General features: G+C 31.6%; 1 protein-coding gene across 5 annotated transcripts in view; it reads right to left on the minus strand.

The window, feature by feature from the left end:
- Positions 1 to 20648, minus strand: part of Robo1 (roundabout guidance receptor 1) — a 744872-nt gene extending 724224 nt beyond the window's left edge. For 4 of the 5 annotated variants that reach the window (XM_033768167.1, XM_033768168.1, XM_033768171.1 and 1 more), the window contains exon 1: positions 20501 to 20648. In XM_033768167.1, coding sequence (XP_033624058.1) covers positions 20501 to 20609 — 109 coding nt within the window. In that variant the 5' untranslated portion in view covers positions 20610 to 20648. The remainder of the gene's footprint in view (positions 1 to 20500) is intronic. The other variant, XM_033768169.1, reaches the window with a different exon arrangement.
- Positions 20649 to 20874: the final 226 nt, after the last annotated feature.

Below are 20874 nucleotides of genomic sequence, written 5' to 3' on the forward strand. Positions count from 1 at the left end.
GTTTCAAGCATATTTCTGATTACTACATTCTCTACACCAGTATTGAAGTGATTTTCCTATTTTTAGGAAGTCTGGTATTATCACTTCTTTTCATAATGATTTTCACTCTTAGCTGTCCGTCTGTGACATAAAACTCAGTACTGTTTTCCAACTATTTTCCACATATTTATTTCCCTCCACTGCTATCTTTAGACTCAAAAACTTGGCAAATACTAGAGAAGTGGCTTGATATTAGACAATGTACAACAAAATGTAGGCATGCTACAATGTTTTTATGTGTTAATTTATGAAATAAATGTTATCAGAATGATAAAATACTATGTAAGTCATTGAGGATGGAACTATGAATATGCTTTCTACTGTAGTGAGCATAAATATTAAATGAGATCATTTGTACATGTTTGAAATCATCATACAAAGTTAACTGAAGATTGTCATCATTTTTTCCCTCCTCTAACAAAATAAAATGCAGCTACTACAAAGGAAAATTTGTCAAGTAAGAAAATATCCAAATGAGTTTCTCTGGTATTCAGCAGGAAGAAATAAATTTTAAAAACACTCTCTAAACAGTGAACTTGGCAAAGTCCTACTATCAAAATTTTATTTTCTCTATTATAAATGTATATTTTGAGGAATGATATTTTTCTATTTCAATAGCAATTGAAGTCAGAGCTGTAGAAAATGAATATAATATTTTTAAGATTTATTTTTAAAAGTTATAAAGTGATTACTTTTTTGTATTTAAAACTATACTTTGACATGCTGTTATTTCATGAAAATATGTCAAAATTTCATAACCATTATTTTTATGGAATAAAGCACCATGAAGTATACTAAGTGTAGTTCTTTCCCTCTAAACATTGACAATCGAAGACTCAGTGTATACATAAGTAGAAAAATAAGACCATCAAAAAATACATTTCAGAATTAATAAAACATGTGCACATATAATACTCCAAAATGTGTTTTTTCCTGCATCCTTTCCATTTAATTGATTTATAATAATCTGTATTTATGTCTATTTTATAGTTGCTTTGTTTTTCCTATGTTAGAGCCATTCATATGCCCACTAATTGGTTTCCTTGGACATTTGCCCAACACTTTATATGAATTAGCCTCAACTACAGAAACTTCACTTAAAAAAAAAGAGAGTGAAACTGGTAAAATAGATTTATATAATTTTATTCACAACTTAAAACAACTGATATGTTTGAAGATAAAACTCTAGGATAATTTAAATTCAAGGATAAAGAGGATAGTGCAAATAATTAATGGGGAGAACATAGTGCTTTTTTATTTCTTCACTTTATGATGTCAACATTTCTGTTCATCTATTATATATACATTTATTAATCTTTGGACAGATTGTCATGTAAGCCCATTTGAATAAAAATAAGTTATTTTGAAATTCGAAGTCTTGACTAAATTTAAGTAACCTGATGCATTTTATTATTTGGTTTTGTTTCTAGAAGAATATTAGACCTATTTCAGAGACCATGTGTAATTGAATTTCATTTCAAGTTGTTAACTAATTTCTTTTGTTGTTGAAAGTTACAAATCCATGAACATGTTAGTCTGTAGCAGATCTGAAACTATATGTAGGGCCTGAGCTTTTTATTATACAAATGGAGACAATGGAGACCAATAAAGGGAATACAATAGAAATAAAATGATTTCCAATAATAAATTGGTGACTGTGAGTAAAGTATTAGGAAAATGAAGAGAAAGAAAAAACTATATGTGATTTAATTGATCTGTATAACCAAAGACACATTGCATCAGATCTAGTTGAATTTACACAATAGAATCTATCAAAAGTGAAAATATTTACTATGTAATAAACAGAACAAATATAGTGCAACTGACAATACAACTGCCTTAAAAGGACAATGTTATGATGAGCATACTGCAACATATATGTGTGTGTATATATATATATATATATTTTATATGCATATTATTATATGCATATACAGTATATATTTTAGTATATCCACATTTACCAAAATTACTAAAGCAAAAGAATGATTCATTAAAATAAGTTTTAATTTCTTCTGGTGACTAACTTTAATCTCATTGTATTGACTTCCTGTAGACTTGCTATGTCACGCTTCAAGGAATTGTTATTTACTTATATGTATATTGTAAAGCTTTTAGATAACATAATACAGGTATATAATTTGATAATATATTACACCTAGTAATTTTGCAAATTCCAAGGAGCAGCTGTAAATCACTGAAATATTTCCTGGAAAGACTATATTCTGAATAGAGTATTTGTTGTCATTTTAAGTATCTATTGCAAACACTGTATTTCTTTACTAGTGCCCAAGAATGTAGACTAAATTTTAAGGGCAGAAATACTAAAATTATGATGGAAGATGATAGAGCATTTTATAATAGTGTTTTGATCCTCAGAATATTTTCTCATTTCAAACAAGAGAGATAGTTGGCATCATTTAAGAATACTCTATTTGTTTTTTACCCCTTTGACAATTCCTCTTTTAAAATCAAGCCATATCTTTGTTGAAGTGTCTAAACTATACAGCTGCTGTGGCATTTTACTATGCAGTTATCATAAATGCAAATCATGAGTCTTCAGCATTGAGTTTTAGAGAATAGAATAAGAAATTTGAAGTTATAGAACATGACTTTACTTTTAAACTCAGTTATTTACTGTAGTCAAAAATAGTGAGTGATCATTAACATGTTATTTAAACTTTTTCAAATTAATTTTCTTACCTGGATATACAAATGATAATAGTAATACATAATAACTATGTTACTTTTTTAATACTGGAGGGTACATAAAAGTATCTTTTCATGAATTTAAGTGCTACTGACAAATTGATACCTCAGAGTTGTACCAACTCTAATAACTTGATAAATTAATATAGTTTAATAATAGTTCATAAAACCCACATGTAATGTTCATGTTCATATATAAGTCTATTAAAATAAAAAGTGAATAGGGATATGATATATCTAGATAGAAGCTTGATTTTTTTTCCAGTACCAGAATCGAACTCAGGACCTTGTGCTTACAAGGCAGGTATGCTGTCACTGAGCTAAATCCCTGGCCCAAAGTGTGATATTTTAAATAAAAATTAAGACATTAAAAAGCATAAAAATAGAATATTTTATTTTTTGGATTATAATGCCAACAAACATACACTGTTCCAAGTCAATGAGTCATTTCATGAATATTTTATCTAAGGAATGAAAATTTCACTATGAGTCTTGTCATGTAATCAATTGTTTTGGTAATCACAGAGAAAAGAATTGTATTTTAATCCATTTCAGTAAATTATAAGATCAAATGTTCAAAAGAACTGAATCATTCAAAGGCTGGGGATTTAGCTTAGTGGTTCCACAGCCAAGCACTTTGATGCGAGTCCGATCTCACGTACCAAAAAATAAGAGAACTGAATCATTCTAATTTTAAAAATCACATTGTTTAATCAATTCAATAAATTCATAGCACATGTCAAAATTTCAGTGTATGAACATTTTCTTATTCAGAATTTCTCAAATGCTTTCATTATATAAGTCCATTTGAGAATTTATAGCAATGCTGTAATGGTACATGAAACAGTGCATAACAGCAATTACAATTAGAAATCCAGTAAAATTACTGATATTTTCCTCTCAAAAGATAAAAAGCAAAAAAAAATCTTAGTATTTTTGGAAATATCATTTGAAGCCATTTGGGATTTTCCAGGGAACATAGTGGTCAAAAGATCAAAGAAGAGCATCACAGAATCACAATGGATCATTTTATCTGACTGCAGTGCATGTATCAGAGGTTTGGACATGTCAGTTGTGAGAACTGGGAGCAAACAGAAAGGTTGGAGTGAACTGTGGCAAATTTGGAAACTCATTGATATCTGTGTCTGTATGTGATTAGAAAACATTTAAGAGAAACTACAATATTATAGCTAAAGAAATTATTGATGATAGGGCAACATTTCAAGAAAAAGGGAACAAAGGCCAGAAACAGAGGTGAAAATATTTTTTCAGCAGGGCAAGAAGAGAAATTTAAAATTCACAAACCTAGCAGAAAGAATAAAGGAACAACAGGATAAGTAGGATATAATGAAAATATGATTCATTTAGCATAAATCCACTTGGTATGAAGAGACTTTGGGGGATAATTGAAGAAACATATAAAATAAGCACATAATCATCTCAAATATAGCTTGATGTGAAATAACAAGGGAGATTAGAAACACAAATGTAGGAACAGTCAGAAGAACAAACATAATCAATGATGACTGAATGACTGAAAAATCTCTGTAATAGGTGGACACTAAAGGAAGTGACATCACAAGGACCTGCTAACACGTGCATTGAACATGGCAGAAATAGGAAGAAAACTGTAAGTAAGGAACGCATTGACACATGGGGCTATACTAAAGTGCAAGTCTTACCGTGAAGATAATACCTCTTTAATAATTAATAGATGTGCCTGATGAAATACTACGTATTTTCAATAAAGAGAAAAGAGGGCACCAGCATCAGCTTGGAAGGGATGAGTCATGCACTTCAATTTTGTAGGAAGGCAAACAGAACCTGAATATCTGGGCAACATGGAGGAACTCTGTGAAGACACTGATGTGATTATGATACAAATTTATGTGACTAGGAAGAAAAAGCTCCACAGCTTGTACAAAATTGAAGGAGCCTGGATTTTACAAGGTAAAGCAATAACATGATAATGAAATTTGTAAAGTACAAACTTACATCTGTCTTAGTACCACAGGAAAGGACTAGAGGATCAGGAACATTTGAGAAAGCAAAGAAAAATTAGAATTCAATAAGACTCCTGTTTTGATGTAGTGCATAGGATAGAAAAGCCTCAGCCTTGTTGAAATCTGGTACATAAGAGACATTTTCAGTTTAGAAAATAATTTAATCTTTTGTAAGGAGAAGCTAAGGATGTGTATACATTCAGTTGAAGTACTTTCACCATCTGATATTCACTTCACATACTGAAAATGCAGTGTAATTTGACAGAAAGCACAAACAAAAACCCAAATGGTCTTAAGCAAGTCATTTAAATATATTCAAAACAGCTATAGTACTTGTTAAGATATGGTTCTTTAAAGAATTCAGATTAGAAATAATATACAGGAAAGTACTACATATTCTTACCAAAAAGTACTATATACCCTATATATCACTATATAGGAAAGTGACAACACTAATTAATATATGTATGTATACACATATTATTTGATATAAATCAATTTTTTAGAAATAAGGATGTAACTGAGAAGACAAGTAGGAATTACATTTCATTTTTAATATGTTGATGACAACACAAGTTCATGTTGTAAATGTGACTCTTTTAATGGAATAGAGTGAATAAATCTCTTGTCATATTTTCTATTTCTGATAAAAATAGCATTGTGACAATTAAACATTATTTTCACCTTTAAGAATCTTGTAGGCAGAAACTAGCATTTGAAAATATTTAAAATATTTAAAAATTGGAATCACAATCCCTATAAGTTAATTTAACGAGATATAAATATGCATATTCAGATATATAAATTCTATTAAAATCTATTTTATTAGCACAATGCATGCAACATATGCAAAATAAAGTTCTATGGTGATAAAAATAAAATTTTATTTATATTAATTTTTCTATAAAAATTTAATAATGTCCGGATGATTAGAATGCTGTTCTATTTTTCACAGTTAAAACTGTAAGACACAAAATTGTAATATATGTATTGCATTGTAGAAACAGAATCACCTGGACCTCTGGAATTATGGATCTCTATTTTTTCGGAATCCAATGGGATGCAAAATTTTTCCATAAAATGAGAGAGCTAATAAAAACAAATTCATACATAGGAAGAACTTAAAAATATGAGGTATGATCTAAATATATAGTATATGTATACATTTAGACAAAATTTATTCCTGTTAAAGATACATGGCCATTAATATCCCTCAAAATACTTTCTTTGTGGGTTTTTTTGTTTTGTTTTGCTTTTTGAGACAGGGTCTCACTATGTAATTAAGACTGACCTGGAACTCACTATGTAGCCCAGGCTGGTCTCCGAACTCATAGCTAACCTCCTGCCTCAGCCTCCTGAGTGCTGGGATTACAGGCGTGCGCTACCACGCCAAGCTAAATACTCTCTTTTTGAACCAATTCATTGCATTGTTTTTGCCACGTTCTGAAGCAGTCTTAGTAGTTCTCTGTCATGAGTGTCTTTACGAGATAAGATTAAGTAAAAATTACAGCGAATGCTGCTGCCAATCGCCATCCAACAGAAAGACAGGCATAGGAACGTAATGGTGTGTCCTCATTCACCTTATTCACGAAACTTATAAAGTTTCTCACTGTTCCTCAAAGTCAAAATGTACCTGAAAGGTAAGTATTTTGAATCAGTTCAGGGTATGTAGGCAGCCACAATAGCACAACTAAAGACACTCACTAAAGAGGACTTCAGGAACTGCAACAGAAAGAGGTGAAAATGGGAGATGTGTTTCTGAAGATAGAGGGACCACTGTGAAGATCAATGGGAATTCATCTTTTACTGCCATAATTTATGTTTCAATTTCATAACAATTCTGCAATTTCTAAAATAAAATACTAGAGCTAATGTGAAAAGTTCAAAGATTTGAAAGATACTGAAATATAAGTCCAATCTCTGTTAACATTTACAAATATTTCCCTTCATTAGTTAAATACATGTGCTTGTACTTCTATAATATAATAGAGGTTACACAAATATACATTTTTAACTCGTGCTCTTATATGCATCGAAACATTGAAATTCTCTTATGTGAAAAAAACTTCATTAATATTGCTTTATTTTCTGTAGAATAAGAACTTAGGGTTATTTAATTTATTTAACTAGCCCTCTGTCATTGGATATTTTATGTATGTATGTATGTATGTATTTATTTATCTAGGTACTGGGGATCAAACTCAGGACCTTGTGCTTGTGAGGCAGGTGGTGGTACCACTGAACTAAATCCCTGCCCCTAATATGTTTTTTATTTTATATTATTATAGATGGCACTGCAATTAGCTTATAAAATTTGAAATTTATACATATCTTTCAATTGTAAAATTATTGATTTCTAAGAACAAACATAATTGAAGGTATTGTCTAGTGAAATATAAGAATGTTCTAATTTTACTTCAAGATAGTACTCGTATAAAAATAAGTATCATCTTAAAAGCCATACTATTTTACAAAAAGCTTTTATATTTATAAAAATATTAAGTAATTGTATCGGTAACCTGAAATTAAAAAAATAACAATATTTCTCTCTGAATGGGAGATCTCGAAGAACAACTTTAGTAAGTGATTAGACAGAGCTTACAGAACTTTTTTTTTACTTACACAAAGAATAAAAACGAGCAGAACTAGCTTCTAGGCTCAGATAATGAAAGACAAAACATTCCCCTACCTGTTTTCTTAATGGGAATATTTCATAGTATTGTATTCAGGGGAAGCATTATTAAATATGGTAGTGCAGATAGCAGGTCTGACCTCAACCCATTAAAAGATGGTGCCAGTGCTTCTAAGTTCCACAAATCTATGCCCCTGCAGGAGAGCAGTGATTCTCAATTTACTCTCACATTGTTATTATTATTATTATTTGCACCCTTGAGAATCCTTTTGGACTTTTTCTTCCAATTATTAGTAGCATAGGTATATTGTAGTTTATACTTATAAAAGTATGATTTTTTTCATCTCACCACATCAAATTTTCTTCTCTGTGGAGGAAAGTCTCCTCCAAAGAAAATACCTGTCTTCAGAGGACTAGATCATCCTCATTTTAAAGCAAGGTTCATGTAGAGAAAGAGACTGTTACGGCAACAGAGTTCGGTCAAACCTTCATGGCTGAGTCTCTTGATCAATAAAAAATTCCTATGTCTCAAAAATTGGTGCACAGTTGTATGTTTGTGAAATGTTAAATATTGGCCTATAAAGCCAATACTTCCCTCTATCTCTAGGGTGGTGACACTGTGCCCCTCCCGGGAACATGCCAAGCACACCCTGAACATGCACCCCTCTGCATTTGTGCTGCCCAGTATTTTAGAAGGATCTTCCTTCCTCCCTCACTGTTTTCAGATCTCTTAGTTTGTTTAGAGAATGCTTATATCCTAATTAACACATATTAGTCAATCACTAGTGATCATACAAATTCTGGCATGCATGTATTTACTTATAAAGACTGCCAGAAAATTTCAAATTACTTGTAAACTAAAAACATGACCACATATCTAACACTCTATAAAATTTGTCTTAAAAACATCAAGACTGTTTTTAATAGGAGAAAAAAGACCTGATGCTTTCAGCTTTACAGAAGACCAGGGGTTCACTGCATTTAGTATAAATGAAAGGTGTTTCATATTTCTCCACATTAGACATTTTCATATCTCTCTATGTGAATTACAGACATGTGACTAAGAAATGCTTTGACATTGTCCTTAATTCTTAAAAATCATGGTTAATTTTTACAGGTGTTTTCTAAGTAAGATCCCAAATGACATTACAGACTACTACTATTGATTCTCTTACACTAGACCCTGTGTAGAAAAGCAGAACTCCTAATGCTTAGTTTTGTTAGCTGCATATTTATCCCTGGTTTCATATTTAATTACTTATTCTAAAAATGTATGGTGTGCTGATCAAATTATGTCACTGAATATAAATTTACTTCAAACTATGTAAATGTGAGTTCTCAGCCAAACTATTAAATTACAGAAATATAGCAACCAGCTAAAATATATTCAAAACTATTTGCATTATTTTATACCTATGAAAAGTAGAGTGTTATAACATTTTCCAACATTTGCAATATCCTGAATTACTGTATAAAAATTATACTTATACACCCTTACAATACATTCACACACACACACAAATACACACACTGGGTCATACATTTAACAAGTCCTAGTAACATATCAGCAAAATATATGTTATAATTGCATTAATTGGTGTAGAAAACTGAATATGAATATCACAAATTACCCTAACATTTCAAGTTCTTCTATACACAAAAAGTTTTTTTTTCCCCGCACATCATACTAAACAATTGTAATTCAACTTTACAGGCTTTGTTTGCAAAACTTAATCCAAATATTTATAATAAACATTTCAATCATGCCCCTGTAAATATTGAAGAATGTTAACAGTCAAAGATAAGAGTTTGATTTTGAAGTATTTCTATTGGAATTCTATCATTTTATATAGCATGGGTTTCTTACTGGGACAAATTTCTAAGAAGTGGATTATATTGTAAGAGAATATAAAGGCAAAATTTGTGCTTAACAATTAATAGTGAAATTTTAATTAACTGGCTAATTGTTGTCTATGTATGTGAGAAGAAATTGTTAAATGATTTGGCAAAGGGCATCCTATGATAATTCTTAATTTTCCATCACTTTCTAGATTTATGCATCTTGCAATAAATAATTTTAATTCTGGAATTACATTTAAAAAAAGAGAACAGCATTAATAGTTAGTAATCATTGCATAATTATTGCAATTGATTCTTTTGTAGAGTGGATATAAAAATTCAGGGCACTATCTGCAATGATAAAAATATAAAATGCATTTTAAGCCAAAAGTTGATCACTTGGAAACTATTGTGATCTTTTTATTTAGTAAAGCAAGCAATAGGGAAATAATTCCTCAGAATCATTGACTCAAAATAATTAGCTCTAAGTTTCTCAAACTTCCTTTTTTGTAGAGTTTGGCCATTCACTATTTAAGTCATTATTTATTAAAGATGAGCTTCTAAAAATGTTGTCATATTGCGTTTATTATGAAGATGCTACTGCTAGCTAAACTGTAATAGAGAAGTGATTAATATTTAGGCTTCTATATTTCACAGACTGAATCACAAAGTCTTCTAAAGCAGTGGATCTGCTTTCTTATTCATAATATTTAATAGAAGAGGAGGAAAAATTAAATTATTTTTGATAAGGTAATGGCACAATTATGATCTCATATATTGAGGGGAAACAGACATATTACCTTAAATGGGAGGCATTTTAATTAATTGCCTGAAATAATTTAAGTGACTTTGATTATGAACACAAATCCAGTGTTTGTTTATAAATCCACATACAAGACCATCATAAGTCTATAATCAGCACACTCAGCATGCATTACAATCATGAATATCAAGAAAAAGAGGGGTGATAAATATTGGTGTTCTGCAAGTAAAACCAAAGAAACTTCAGTGATTTCTAACTCAGACAATGAAAATATACACCAAACAAATGAAAGTAAAGTGAATTCTTGGGGAAGACAAAGCATTAAAATATCCCTAATTTTCTTCATCATTTAATCCTGGTTTATATGAGACTTTTGAGTGGTCATTTAAGTTACTTTTTAAGACAATACTTGATGGTGTTATGTAGTTAGTGTGTGTGTATATAACATTGTTTGCTAATAGGTGTACTAATTTATACTTATTGAATCCACTTTCATTCTTTTAAATTTTTTATATAACGTGACATTCGATGTGTTTTATGTTTTGATAGTGCAAATCTCCAAATAAGTAATTTTTCTCAATACTTATCAGAATACCTTGCAATTTATATGAAAATAAGAGAAAATAAACATAAATAAATTTACCTTTATTAGAATTTTTACAACTTAGAAAGTCTTCTCAAATCTCTGTCCTTAAAACTATCAACACACTTTTGGCTAGTACATCTAAAATAGATACCTGTTCCCATTCAGTGCAATCTTACTTTCCATTTTACCATTGTACACTATAGGCTATTTAATACAACAAACAAGCTATATGCTTTCACAGAACATCCTATTCCACCTTTGGTAAATAATATAGGTATGTATGTGCAATAAATAAATTTAAAAAGGTATTTTGAACTCTGGGCATGGTGGTACATGACTGTAATTCCAGCACTTGGAAGGCTGGGGCCGAAGGTTCGCCTTGAGCTGGAGGCCAGGGCTACATAATGAATTCTGAGCTAGCCTGAACTACAAAGAGAGACCCTGACTCAAAGACCAAAACAACAACAAAAAAGGCACTTCAAGAGAAAATATTTAATGATAATGATCACTGCACCAATAATAGCAACTGTAAGTATTACAAGCAACATTGCCAGTGCTTGTGTATTTATGTGCCCAAAGTTTATGGACCATGAAGTAAATAACCAAAATTTGTAGAAAAGAACATATATTTACCTCCATTTGTTGAATAAAAACAGACTCAGAAGAGATTATGCCAGATCTCACAATAGACACATAAAAAGATCGCCTTTGGACCTTAGAATGGCTGTCTCCAAGATGCGTTTGAGTCATTATAAGATATAAAGATTTTGGAAAATATTAGAAACTTCTTAATGGTTTTCTCTAAAATTAAATTTGGGGTTCTATTGACCATCATTTTACTCTGAAGGATGTATTATTTTCCAGAATAATCATTTCAGTGATCATTTTCACAAGTGCATCATTTATAGAAGAAATATCCCTGGCAGTGAATGAAGCTCTTAGCCTTCTGACCCACAGACCCTGTTCTGTGATGACCTGTGCCACTCAGTACTTTGGGATAATAGGCTGCCGAAATGTCTGCAGATTATTATTCACCCTCCCTCACTCCACCTCTCAATTTTACCATCTTACATTATAAAATAACTCCCACCCCTTCCCTCTGTCTCTACTTCAGTCAGAAGATGAAAATTTAAAAAGCCCAGAAATCATACTAGTCATTTCATGAAATCTCTTCATGACAAAAAATTAGAGGTGAATCAAAACTATGCAACATTTGCACTTGCTTAGCATTGCTTTACATTAATAAAACAACACCAATCTGACATGTAGTGTTGTGTAAAAATCTTAATGGTGACAGTGGTAAACAGACTCAAAGGAAATAAATGTGGCTAATTTGGCATGAATTTGGCAAGAATTTTGGCCAAATCACAGCAGTTATACTTTCATCACCACATTTCCAAAAACACACTCTTCTCCTTCATCACAACCTCTAAAACTTTTTAAACCTAGGAACAAGTTTTAAGTGACAATTCATAGTTGGTAGGATCAGAGAACTATAAAATGTGAATCTGTCTCTTTTTCAAAATAACAAGTTCTTCAAAAAAAATTTATATTTTTAGATGTAGTTTTATCCTACCCTGTTTTAGTTGAAGTTTTTAATTTTAAAATTAAAATTAATTTGATCAGAGTATTCAATCGACATAATGAAGTCATTTTTGCTGTATCATATCTACATCATAAGGAAACAAAAAAGAAAAATCGAATAAATTTGTTTTTTTCAATTTCCTTCATATTTATGAATACATTTGCTTGAATTCAAAGTCAGATTTGAAAGGATTATGAGATGTATGGCTAAAAACACCATTATGGAATGAGTTAATTTATCTGCAGCAAAACCTGAAAAAACGCTGGATTTGCTAAAGTTAAGGCTATAGATATTTTTGTTTATCCTGTTAGATCATGCAGTTTTTCATAATGCCTGTACACACATAATTTCTATCATTTTCTCGAAATGTAATCAACATTGGTATTGTATTTTTGTTTGAACATATGCTTCTTCAAAGTTTTAATCTTTAAGCATGGTACATTTGAGAATGGATTACCTGAAAAATTGTTTTTCTATTCATATGTATGACAGCTGAGTCCAGCTGTTTTTTTAAGCATCTCTGGAACAGCTGAGCACTTTCTCCTGGTCCCAGATTTGAATATAAGGGAACTTGAGGCACAAAGTTACACTAAGATGAGTATCATCAAGGAATTCACCTCCTTTGCTACAGCTTGAAGTTACAGGATTTTGTGGAATAGTTACATGTGAAGTCATCTTCTATAACGGTGTGTCCTTTCTACACAGCTTGTATATACTGACACAACTATATGTACCACAAATGGAATATGAGGGCGCAACACAAAAGAGAGCACAAAATAGCTAAGCTCCAAGTTAAAGTTTAAGTCTTAGAAACTTGACTAACTGAAAAGCCCTGTGTGCAATTAATGGTACTCATCCTCAGACAACAGGTAAAGCAATCTGGAAAAATGGAAAAACAAAGTTGCTCTTATTCATAGGTAAACAGTGAAATGATTTTGTGTCAGTGACTGAAGGCAGCCCGTTTTCTGCCTTCCATTAAAATTGCTGTTATTAAAGAATCTAATATTGACCATATGAGAAAGGACAAGAGTACAGGATAACATTTTATGAAAGATCAAGGTCTCTGAAATAACTCCATCCTCTGTGCAGCTTATGCTTATGTTGACCTTTTAATGAAACTAAAGTATAATTAAAACACTGCTCTTTAAGTATTCAAGGCTTTCAAATTAAATGTGCCTTATTTTACTGAAATAGAATAAATATAATTAAATTTCATTTTATTTCAGTTATTCCTTGCTACAACCACTAAAAAAGCCTTTCTGTATTAAGAAATAATGGTTTATTCTAATATTCATCATCATGATTTGGATTCATTGTCTAATGAAGGTAGTTTATTTCATGTTTACAACTTCCAAGGAATTAGTGATAAATAACATTTTTTCAAAAATACCAAACCACAAATAATTTTGGCATGAATCAATACATTTTTTTCAAAAAGAAATATGGCATCGAGGCATGGTGGCACACTCCTGTAATCCTAACACTCCGAGAGCCTGAGGCAGGAGGCTAACAAGTTTATGCCCAGATAGGGCAATTCAATGACTTAGCAAGACCTTGTCTCAACTAACCAACCAACCAAACAGACAAATTACTGACTGATCGATTTGCAATGTAGCTTGATGTGAAAGCCCTAGATTTAATTCCCTGTACTGAAAAAAAAAAAAAAAGACAGAGAGAAGAAAAAATAAAAACACCGTACTTTCCTGAATTCTACTGTTGATAACAGTGCATATTTTAAAAGTAAAATGATCTAATCTTTTTTGGCTCTATGACTTTTACTAGAGTAACGCAGACAAGCTCTATTCTTTTGCCACAACTTGTAGCTCAATTGACTATAGAAAGGAAGATGCACTCTGCAAGGAGGGCAGTTACAGCTGTGCGTTACGACATCAGTTTCTGCTTTTTTATCTTTAAGGATGCACATGAGATGTTTTATGATTGAGCTTGGCCAACCCATGGCTGCTCCCTGGCAAATCCTTCCAACTTCTCCTCTTTCTCAGTTGTCTCTGCTGCTTCAGAATATGTTCAATGCATGTTGGGTTCTGATTTTTGCCTGCAAGTGACTCATTACTTTTATCTTAGTTCACGATAAATCTATTGATTCTTGGTATCAGCCTCAGTATGTGATCTTATTTGCGAGACTATAATCTTCCTTGAGTGAGCCAACAATAATATGAGCTAACAACAGTAAAACCATTTCTTTTGTAATTTTTATTGTGGATTATTCATTGTGTCTTCATAAGAAGTGTTTCTCAAAAATTCATGAAATTTGATTAATTGGAAAGACGGAAAGAAAAAAAGCATGAAGAGTGAGACAGATTATTTTTCATTCAACAATTTGTAAGCCTATTTAAATGGTTTGTAGCTTTTCAAAACGGGTGTTCTGTAAGAAAAGGAATAAACTATTTTGCAGTATTAAACTCGGGAAATTATGTAGATTAGGATATTGTTATTTAAACAGAAAAGATGAAGCATGAAATTAAAAAAAAAACAATGGTAGCAAAGTTTTCTAAAGCTTTGAGAATTTATCTTAAATGACCTCAGGGCATCTCTGAAGTACTCTCCCGGAATAATTCTAATATTTCAAAAGTTTCTACAAATAACATTTGACCTGCAGCCAGTGACAGAAGAACAGGAACAGGTGTTTAAAGAAAACCACACAGAGTTCATTCCACATATTTTGCTGAAACTTTGAAAATACCAAACAAGGAATGTACAGGGACACATTTACAGAGGAATACTTTGCCCTTAGGACAGATGTTTCTGCAATATTAGAGGAAGTGTGTGAGTGATCGGCACATTAGTTGTAGGTTACATATGTGAATGGGACAGTTCAAACAGAAGGTGCTTCAGCCACTACCAGTTGCTTTTGGAAAGATACTTGAGAAAATAGGGGCCAGTAAGTTAGCGAATTTAGTTTTTTGCTACCAGGGATCGAACTCGGGTCCTTGCACTTGCAAGGCAGGCCACCGAACCGCTGAGCTAAATCCCTGGCCAAGTTAGCGAATTTAAGGGTAAGAATAAAGTTCAAATTAGGAATATTTACATGAAGGAGCTGGGAATTTCCTGAGTCAATTAGTTTTATAAGGAGATTATTCAGCAGTTTTATTTCTTCATACATAATAGTTTTTCTTTAGCGTATAGTTTCACAATTTCATATGCAAACTTGATAAAAACTACAAACATGCCATGTCAACACATTTCATCTAATCTGGACAGAGATTAACATATGGATACACTATGTATATGTAAATCATCTGAGCAGCAACACGTGGATGGTAGATATAAAGCCTAGGACCTTATATAACTGAAAATATTACAAAAACTTAATTTCCTAATAATATCATATTATGCCTATATAAAATTAGGGAATAAAAAAGGGGTGCAAACTTATGACACTGTTGAATTCAGACCACATGAACCTCAATAAATACGGTGCCCTTAGGAAAATCCTCTTAAGTCATTATTGCATACTTAAATTCATTCAGATGGTAATTTTCTGATCTTTCCTTGCTTAGACTATTATTTAACTGATGATAATTTAGAACGCATGAGCATTTTTCCCAGTAGATTCTACTACTGAAATTTTATTTTGTTTGTTTTTTATTTAGAAAAACTAAAAGTGTTAATATTTTCCCATTCATATATATTTTGCAAAGTAATAAGGCAAATATTTATTATGTTTGCTTTGTTGTTTATTATTAAAAACTTCACGAAGGTACAGATATCCCACCTAAATGAACATATACCTTTATTTCACTTTTCTCTTTTAAATATATTTTATTTTTCTTGTCATTTTGTGGTGAGTTTTAAAACTAGATTTTTCCTCTTTTCTTTTTACAAAATTAATTAGGAATTTTACCTAAAGCCACTAATTTATGTATATGCTATTCTATGCTCCAGTCATTAACTAGATGATACAGTTACTTTCAAGAAAAATTAGCATGTAGTTTCACATTTTCCAAATTTAAAAAATTGTAAAAACCCCACAAAGCATTTAAACACTATGTAATAGAGATTATATACAATCTCAATACTAAATAAAAGTCCATCTTAATTTGGTACATATTTTCTTGATTGAATTTCACTTTTTGTTTTTTTGGGTTTTTTTTTTTTTGGTACCGGGGATTGAACTCAGGTCCTTGTGCTTGCAAGGCAGGCCACCGAATCGCTGAGCTAAATCCCGGCCCTGAATTTCACTTTATACATGATTAAAACAATAAGTATTCTCTGAATAATTATATTTTCTAAGAACTTATTGGTGATGAGAAAAAGAAACTGTAGGAGAGAGAAATATGGTTTCATGGAGTTTATACTCCATTGGTGGAGAAATACACATATAAATAAATAAATTCTATAAAGTTAGGTGTTGATGAGTGCTATAAAATAGAATTAGATGGAGAGATAATTTCAGGTAGTTCTTTTTAATTTGAGAAGGATTTTATGATGTCTTGAATTTTAAACTGCAATGCATATAAATCTGGACAGCCTTTTTAAAAATTTTAAAATTTTTTTCTTTATTTGGTACTGGGGATAGAACTTGGGTCCTTGCACTTGCCAGGCAGGTGGCAGCACCACAGAGCTAAATCCCCAGTCCTCAGCCTGTATTTTTAAACCAAAACATTTTAATGATTTTCCCAAACTACTACTTTTAAAAATCACTTTTAATATTTAAAAGTGATTAAATTTTCTTTATTTTTAAAAATTCATATATGGTACTTTTTCCATTGAGTTTATTGGTACATTTTAGGTATACAGTACAGTTACATTCATCATTGGGATCTCGTACCTTTACATGACAGATCTTGGTTCTCATTTTTTCCTCATCCCCCTGCACTCCCTTCACCCCTTCCACCCTTCCCTACTTACAAAAACTTCGTTTCCATTATTTCATTTTCTCATATTTTTTTCTTTTCCCTTCTTTCCTTTCCCCTACCCTTCCCAGTCTCCGGGCTAAAGGTGATTAAATTTTATAGGATGCACCATATTTACATGTTTCTTTCTCTACTTTACATTTCTATACTTTCTTTTATGATATGACTAATACTGATAGCTATATTTACAGAAATATTAGAGGATAATTCTCTATAAAATAACATAATTCTAAAATTTTAATTAAATTATACAATGATTCATATTTTCACACATAGCTAGTGCTTTGGACAAGATCAAAGCAAATATTCTATGTATTTCTATGACATGACAGGCATACTTAATGGTGCAAATGCAACAGTCTTCCTTTTGAGTTCACAAGTTTCAGGAACAAGCAAAAGCATCAATAGATGCATGAGCTAGACAAATATGACAATAAATTATAAGTTCTAGCTACTGAAACTATATATGAAGCAAAAAAAATCTTTAGAGTATTACAGTCTCTCAAATACATAAAATCAATCTATATTGAATTGGAACAATTCCTTTAACAGTCTCTGGTCTCTTTTGGGATTTCATAAGTCCATGAATAGAATATTTTAAAAAGCTGTAGAAAGTCTCTGATATGTGTAACACAGAATATAGATTTTCTTACTCATTCAGATCTGCATAAATAGCTATGACTTCCAGTTTTTTGAAAATTAGCTACTGTTGTTAACATTTCTTACCTTAGCACTGGTAACAGCCATTTAAAATGTAGTATATAATGATCAAGTTTTAGGAAATTGAATAGCCATATAAGTATGTTTTATAAATCCTTCCTTAAAATATGTTATGTTGAATCTCAGTTTTTCATCACAACTTGTTTACTGTTAAGTAAGCTATGCTGTGTCCAGAGAGCTTGTCGGGGAATTCTCAATGGACTGACACAGCTCTCCTCCCACCCATGAGAATTTCACACGAGGATGTCTTTGATTACTTATTGCTATTTCTGAGAGTCTTATTTGAAGTGGTATACCTTTCTATATTGTTTCTTACTATGTTGTTTCTGGACATTGGAGACCACCACAGTTGCCCTAATTAGGACATTTTACACTTTAGTTACTTCTTGGGGATTTGTACAATTTAAAAATATAAATTTATTTTTACATTAAGAGCAGCTAGTTAATCACACATCCCTCCTTATTTTTCCCGTACTACCTCAAACCTAATTTTTTCCAAGTATTATTTCCTAAAAACATTCTTTTGTCAAAAATTTGAGAATTCGCAAACATATTGCATATAACTTCCTAGATATGTTCATTTGTCTTTAAATGGAAGGAAGACTTTGGGAGCTCTTTCTTCAAAGTCATACCTTGAATGTCCTGAAACTGATTAGTTTGAGCTTATCCCCAAGGGGTGAGTGACGAACTGAGAGGCCTAGGATTCCCACAGTTCTCCGAGGGAACTTTGTGAATGGAAAGAACACTGAATTGAAGTTTTATTTTGTTATAAGCTGTGTCTACATACAATTAACTGGTAAATGCTTCTGAGTAAATCATTTCTGATTTCAGTGAGTCAGTTTTCTCCTCTGTAAGTGGAAGTGGACCTTGCTAACATGGGATTACTATTGAAACACTTGATACCATTATATCAATTATATCTAATTGATTATCATTCATATCACTGATACGAAATTAAATAGTTACTAATAGTAATTGATGATTAATTAATTTGATTGTTGACTATTAACACAACTGATATGAAACAACATCTGATTGATTACTATTCATATAATTGATGTGAAATTTATAAATGCTATGGCTAGACAAATAAAAATTATAATTATTCAAGCTTATAGTCATTAGATTTAAGTGCAAGCTATGGAGTTATTCTGAAGAATCTTAGATTTTGGAGAGAAATAAATTTGTGTTCTCTAGCAGGGATATGAGAATTGAACTTCATGGTAATGAACACTGAGATAAACTGAATGTCAAGAGAAAAATGATCAGTAAGATAAATCATATATTATTACTAGGTATCTTTAAGTATCAGAACATATATCTTTTCTGAATGATGAGTAGAAAAAAACTAAGAGAGATTAAAGGAAAAAGAAAGAAATAATAAAGGGAGGTAAAATGCTAATAATGATTTGGTACAGAGAAATCCAGTCAGCAAAGGCAACAGTTAAGTCTTCAAGGTTCTAGCTTATATTGCTGGCAGTCCCATTGATCTGTCTATCTGAGCTTTCCACTTTTCACATCAGTGACACAGAACACAAAATGAGCAAAGCATGATTAAAATATGAGGCATACACTTAGTAATTAGCTTCAAGTTTACTGGAAGAAGTTTCAATAAAATAATTTCATCAGCATACTTCTGAATACTCAGCAACATTTCACAGGAACATTCCCTTCCTATAAACCAAATTCAGGTTCCCTTTTTATACCTGTTCTTCATCTTCTTTTTTTAAGATAGATACATAGAAGGGAACTTCTGAAGTTTTACTTCTAAACTTGGAGAAGATAAATATATCTTCTCTAAGCTTCACACACACGTGCGCGTGCGCGTACACACACACACACAAACACACACTTTCACTTATGGTATCCCATTGGGTGTTAAAAAACAGAGAAAAGACAATGGCTCTTTGGACCAATTGGCTCAGAGGAAGACAAATGTACAATCTATTTCTTTCTTTCCTTTTCTTTTTTCTTTTTTTTTTTTTTTTTTTTTTTTTTTTTTTTTTTTTTTTTTTTTTTTTTTTTTTTTGGTACCAGGAATTGAACTCGGGTCCTTGCACTTGCAAGGCTGGCCACCGAACTGCTGAGCTAAATCCCCGGCCCTGCAATCTATTTCTTTTTCCTGTGATATGAGAAACAGATTCAGTCTTAAAGATTCAAATTGTGGTTTAAATACTATATTTCTTTAGTACACAAACACATTTCATGGTCAAATAGTGAAAGTCTTGTATTTCCATAGAGAGAAAAAAATTAGTAACTCAAAAGTATAAGGTATTTATCGTTCCTTAATTATAAAGCATCAACTCAAATTATTCAAATGTTTCTACAAATAATAATTCTATTTTTTTACTTTCATGTTGCCCTCAAATCAAATGCTTAGAATTTGAATACCCACAATAGCTGGAACATATTTTAACTTTAAGTAGAAGAGGTAATGCTAAATTGTGTACACAATTTTAGAACCTTCTTGCCAAAAGTCTTCCCAAGTCCCAGGATCTATAAGAGTTAACTAGAAAAGCCAAAGGAAACTCTTGCAATGAAAACCAGAACAATATTTCAGATGTGTGACATACAGAAGGTGGAGCCCATTTATTCTGAATGCATATTTAAAGTGTAAAATTATTTTTACATCCTAAAACACCCTCCTGAAAATGCTAGGAACTGCAAAGCTAAGTGTAACCAATTCCTTCCTAAATATAAAGAACACAGAAAAAAATGCTCCAAGAATAAAAAAAATCCTGCTTACTCACGATTTTTTTCACCTCTCCACCTTGACCCAGCTTTCATTCTGCCCGAGATACCCATAGGAGAAGTTATTTCTGCCATTGAGAGCAGCAGCATCAGTAACAGCACAGCCATGCCAGGTAAAAATAACCTCAATGGAGAGTCCTGTCACAGACGAACCTGAAGGCTCTCACTGGGAACAGAAACCTGGAGCCAATCCTGTCATTTTATTCAGCAGTAGTGCAAAGATGCTGGTTTTCCCATAAATTTTAAAAGAGCAGGTGTTCTAATCAGGATTTCCATTTAAATTATGCAGGAAATGTTAAAACGAGAAGGGGTGTAACCCTCTTCTATACATGAGCACAAATATCAGGAAAGAATCTCACAGTATTCCTGGTCT

The sequence above is a fragment of the Fukomys damarensis genome, unplaced genomic scaffold, assembly GCF_012274545.1.
Source record: "Fukomys damarensis isolate Sample0158 unplaced genomic scaffold, DMR_v1.0_HiC HiC_scaffold_24, whole genome shotgun sequence".
NCBI classification, from domain to species: domain Eukaryota; kingdom Metazoa; phylum Chordata; class Mammalia; order Rodentia; family Bathyergidae; genus Fukomys; species Fukomys damarensis.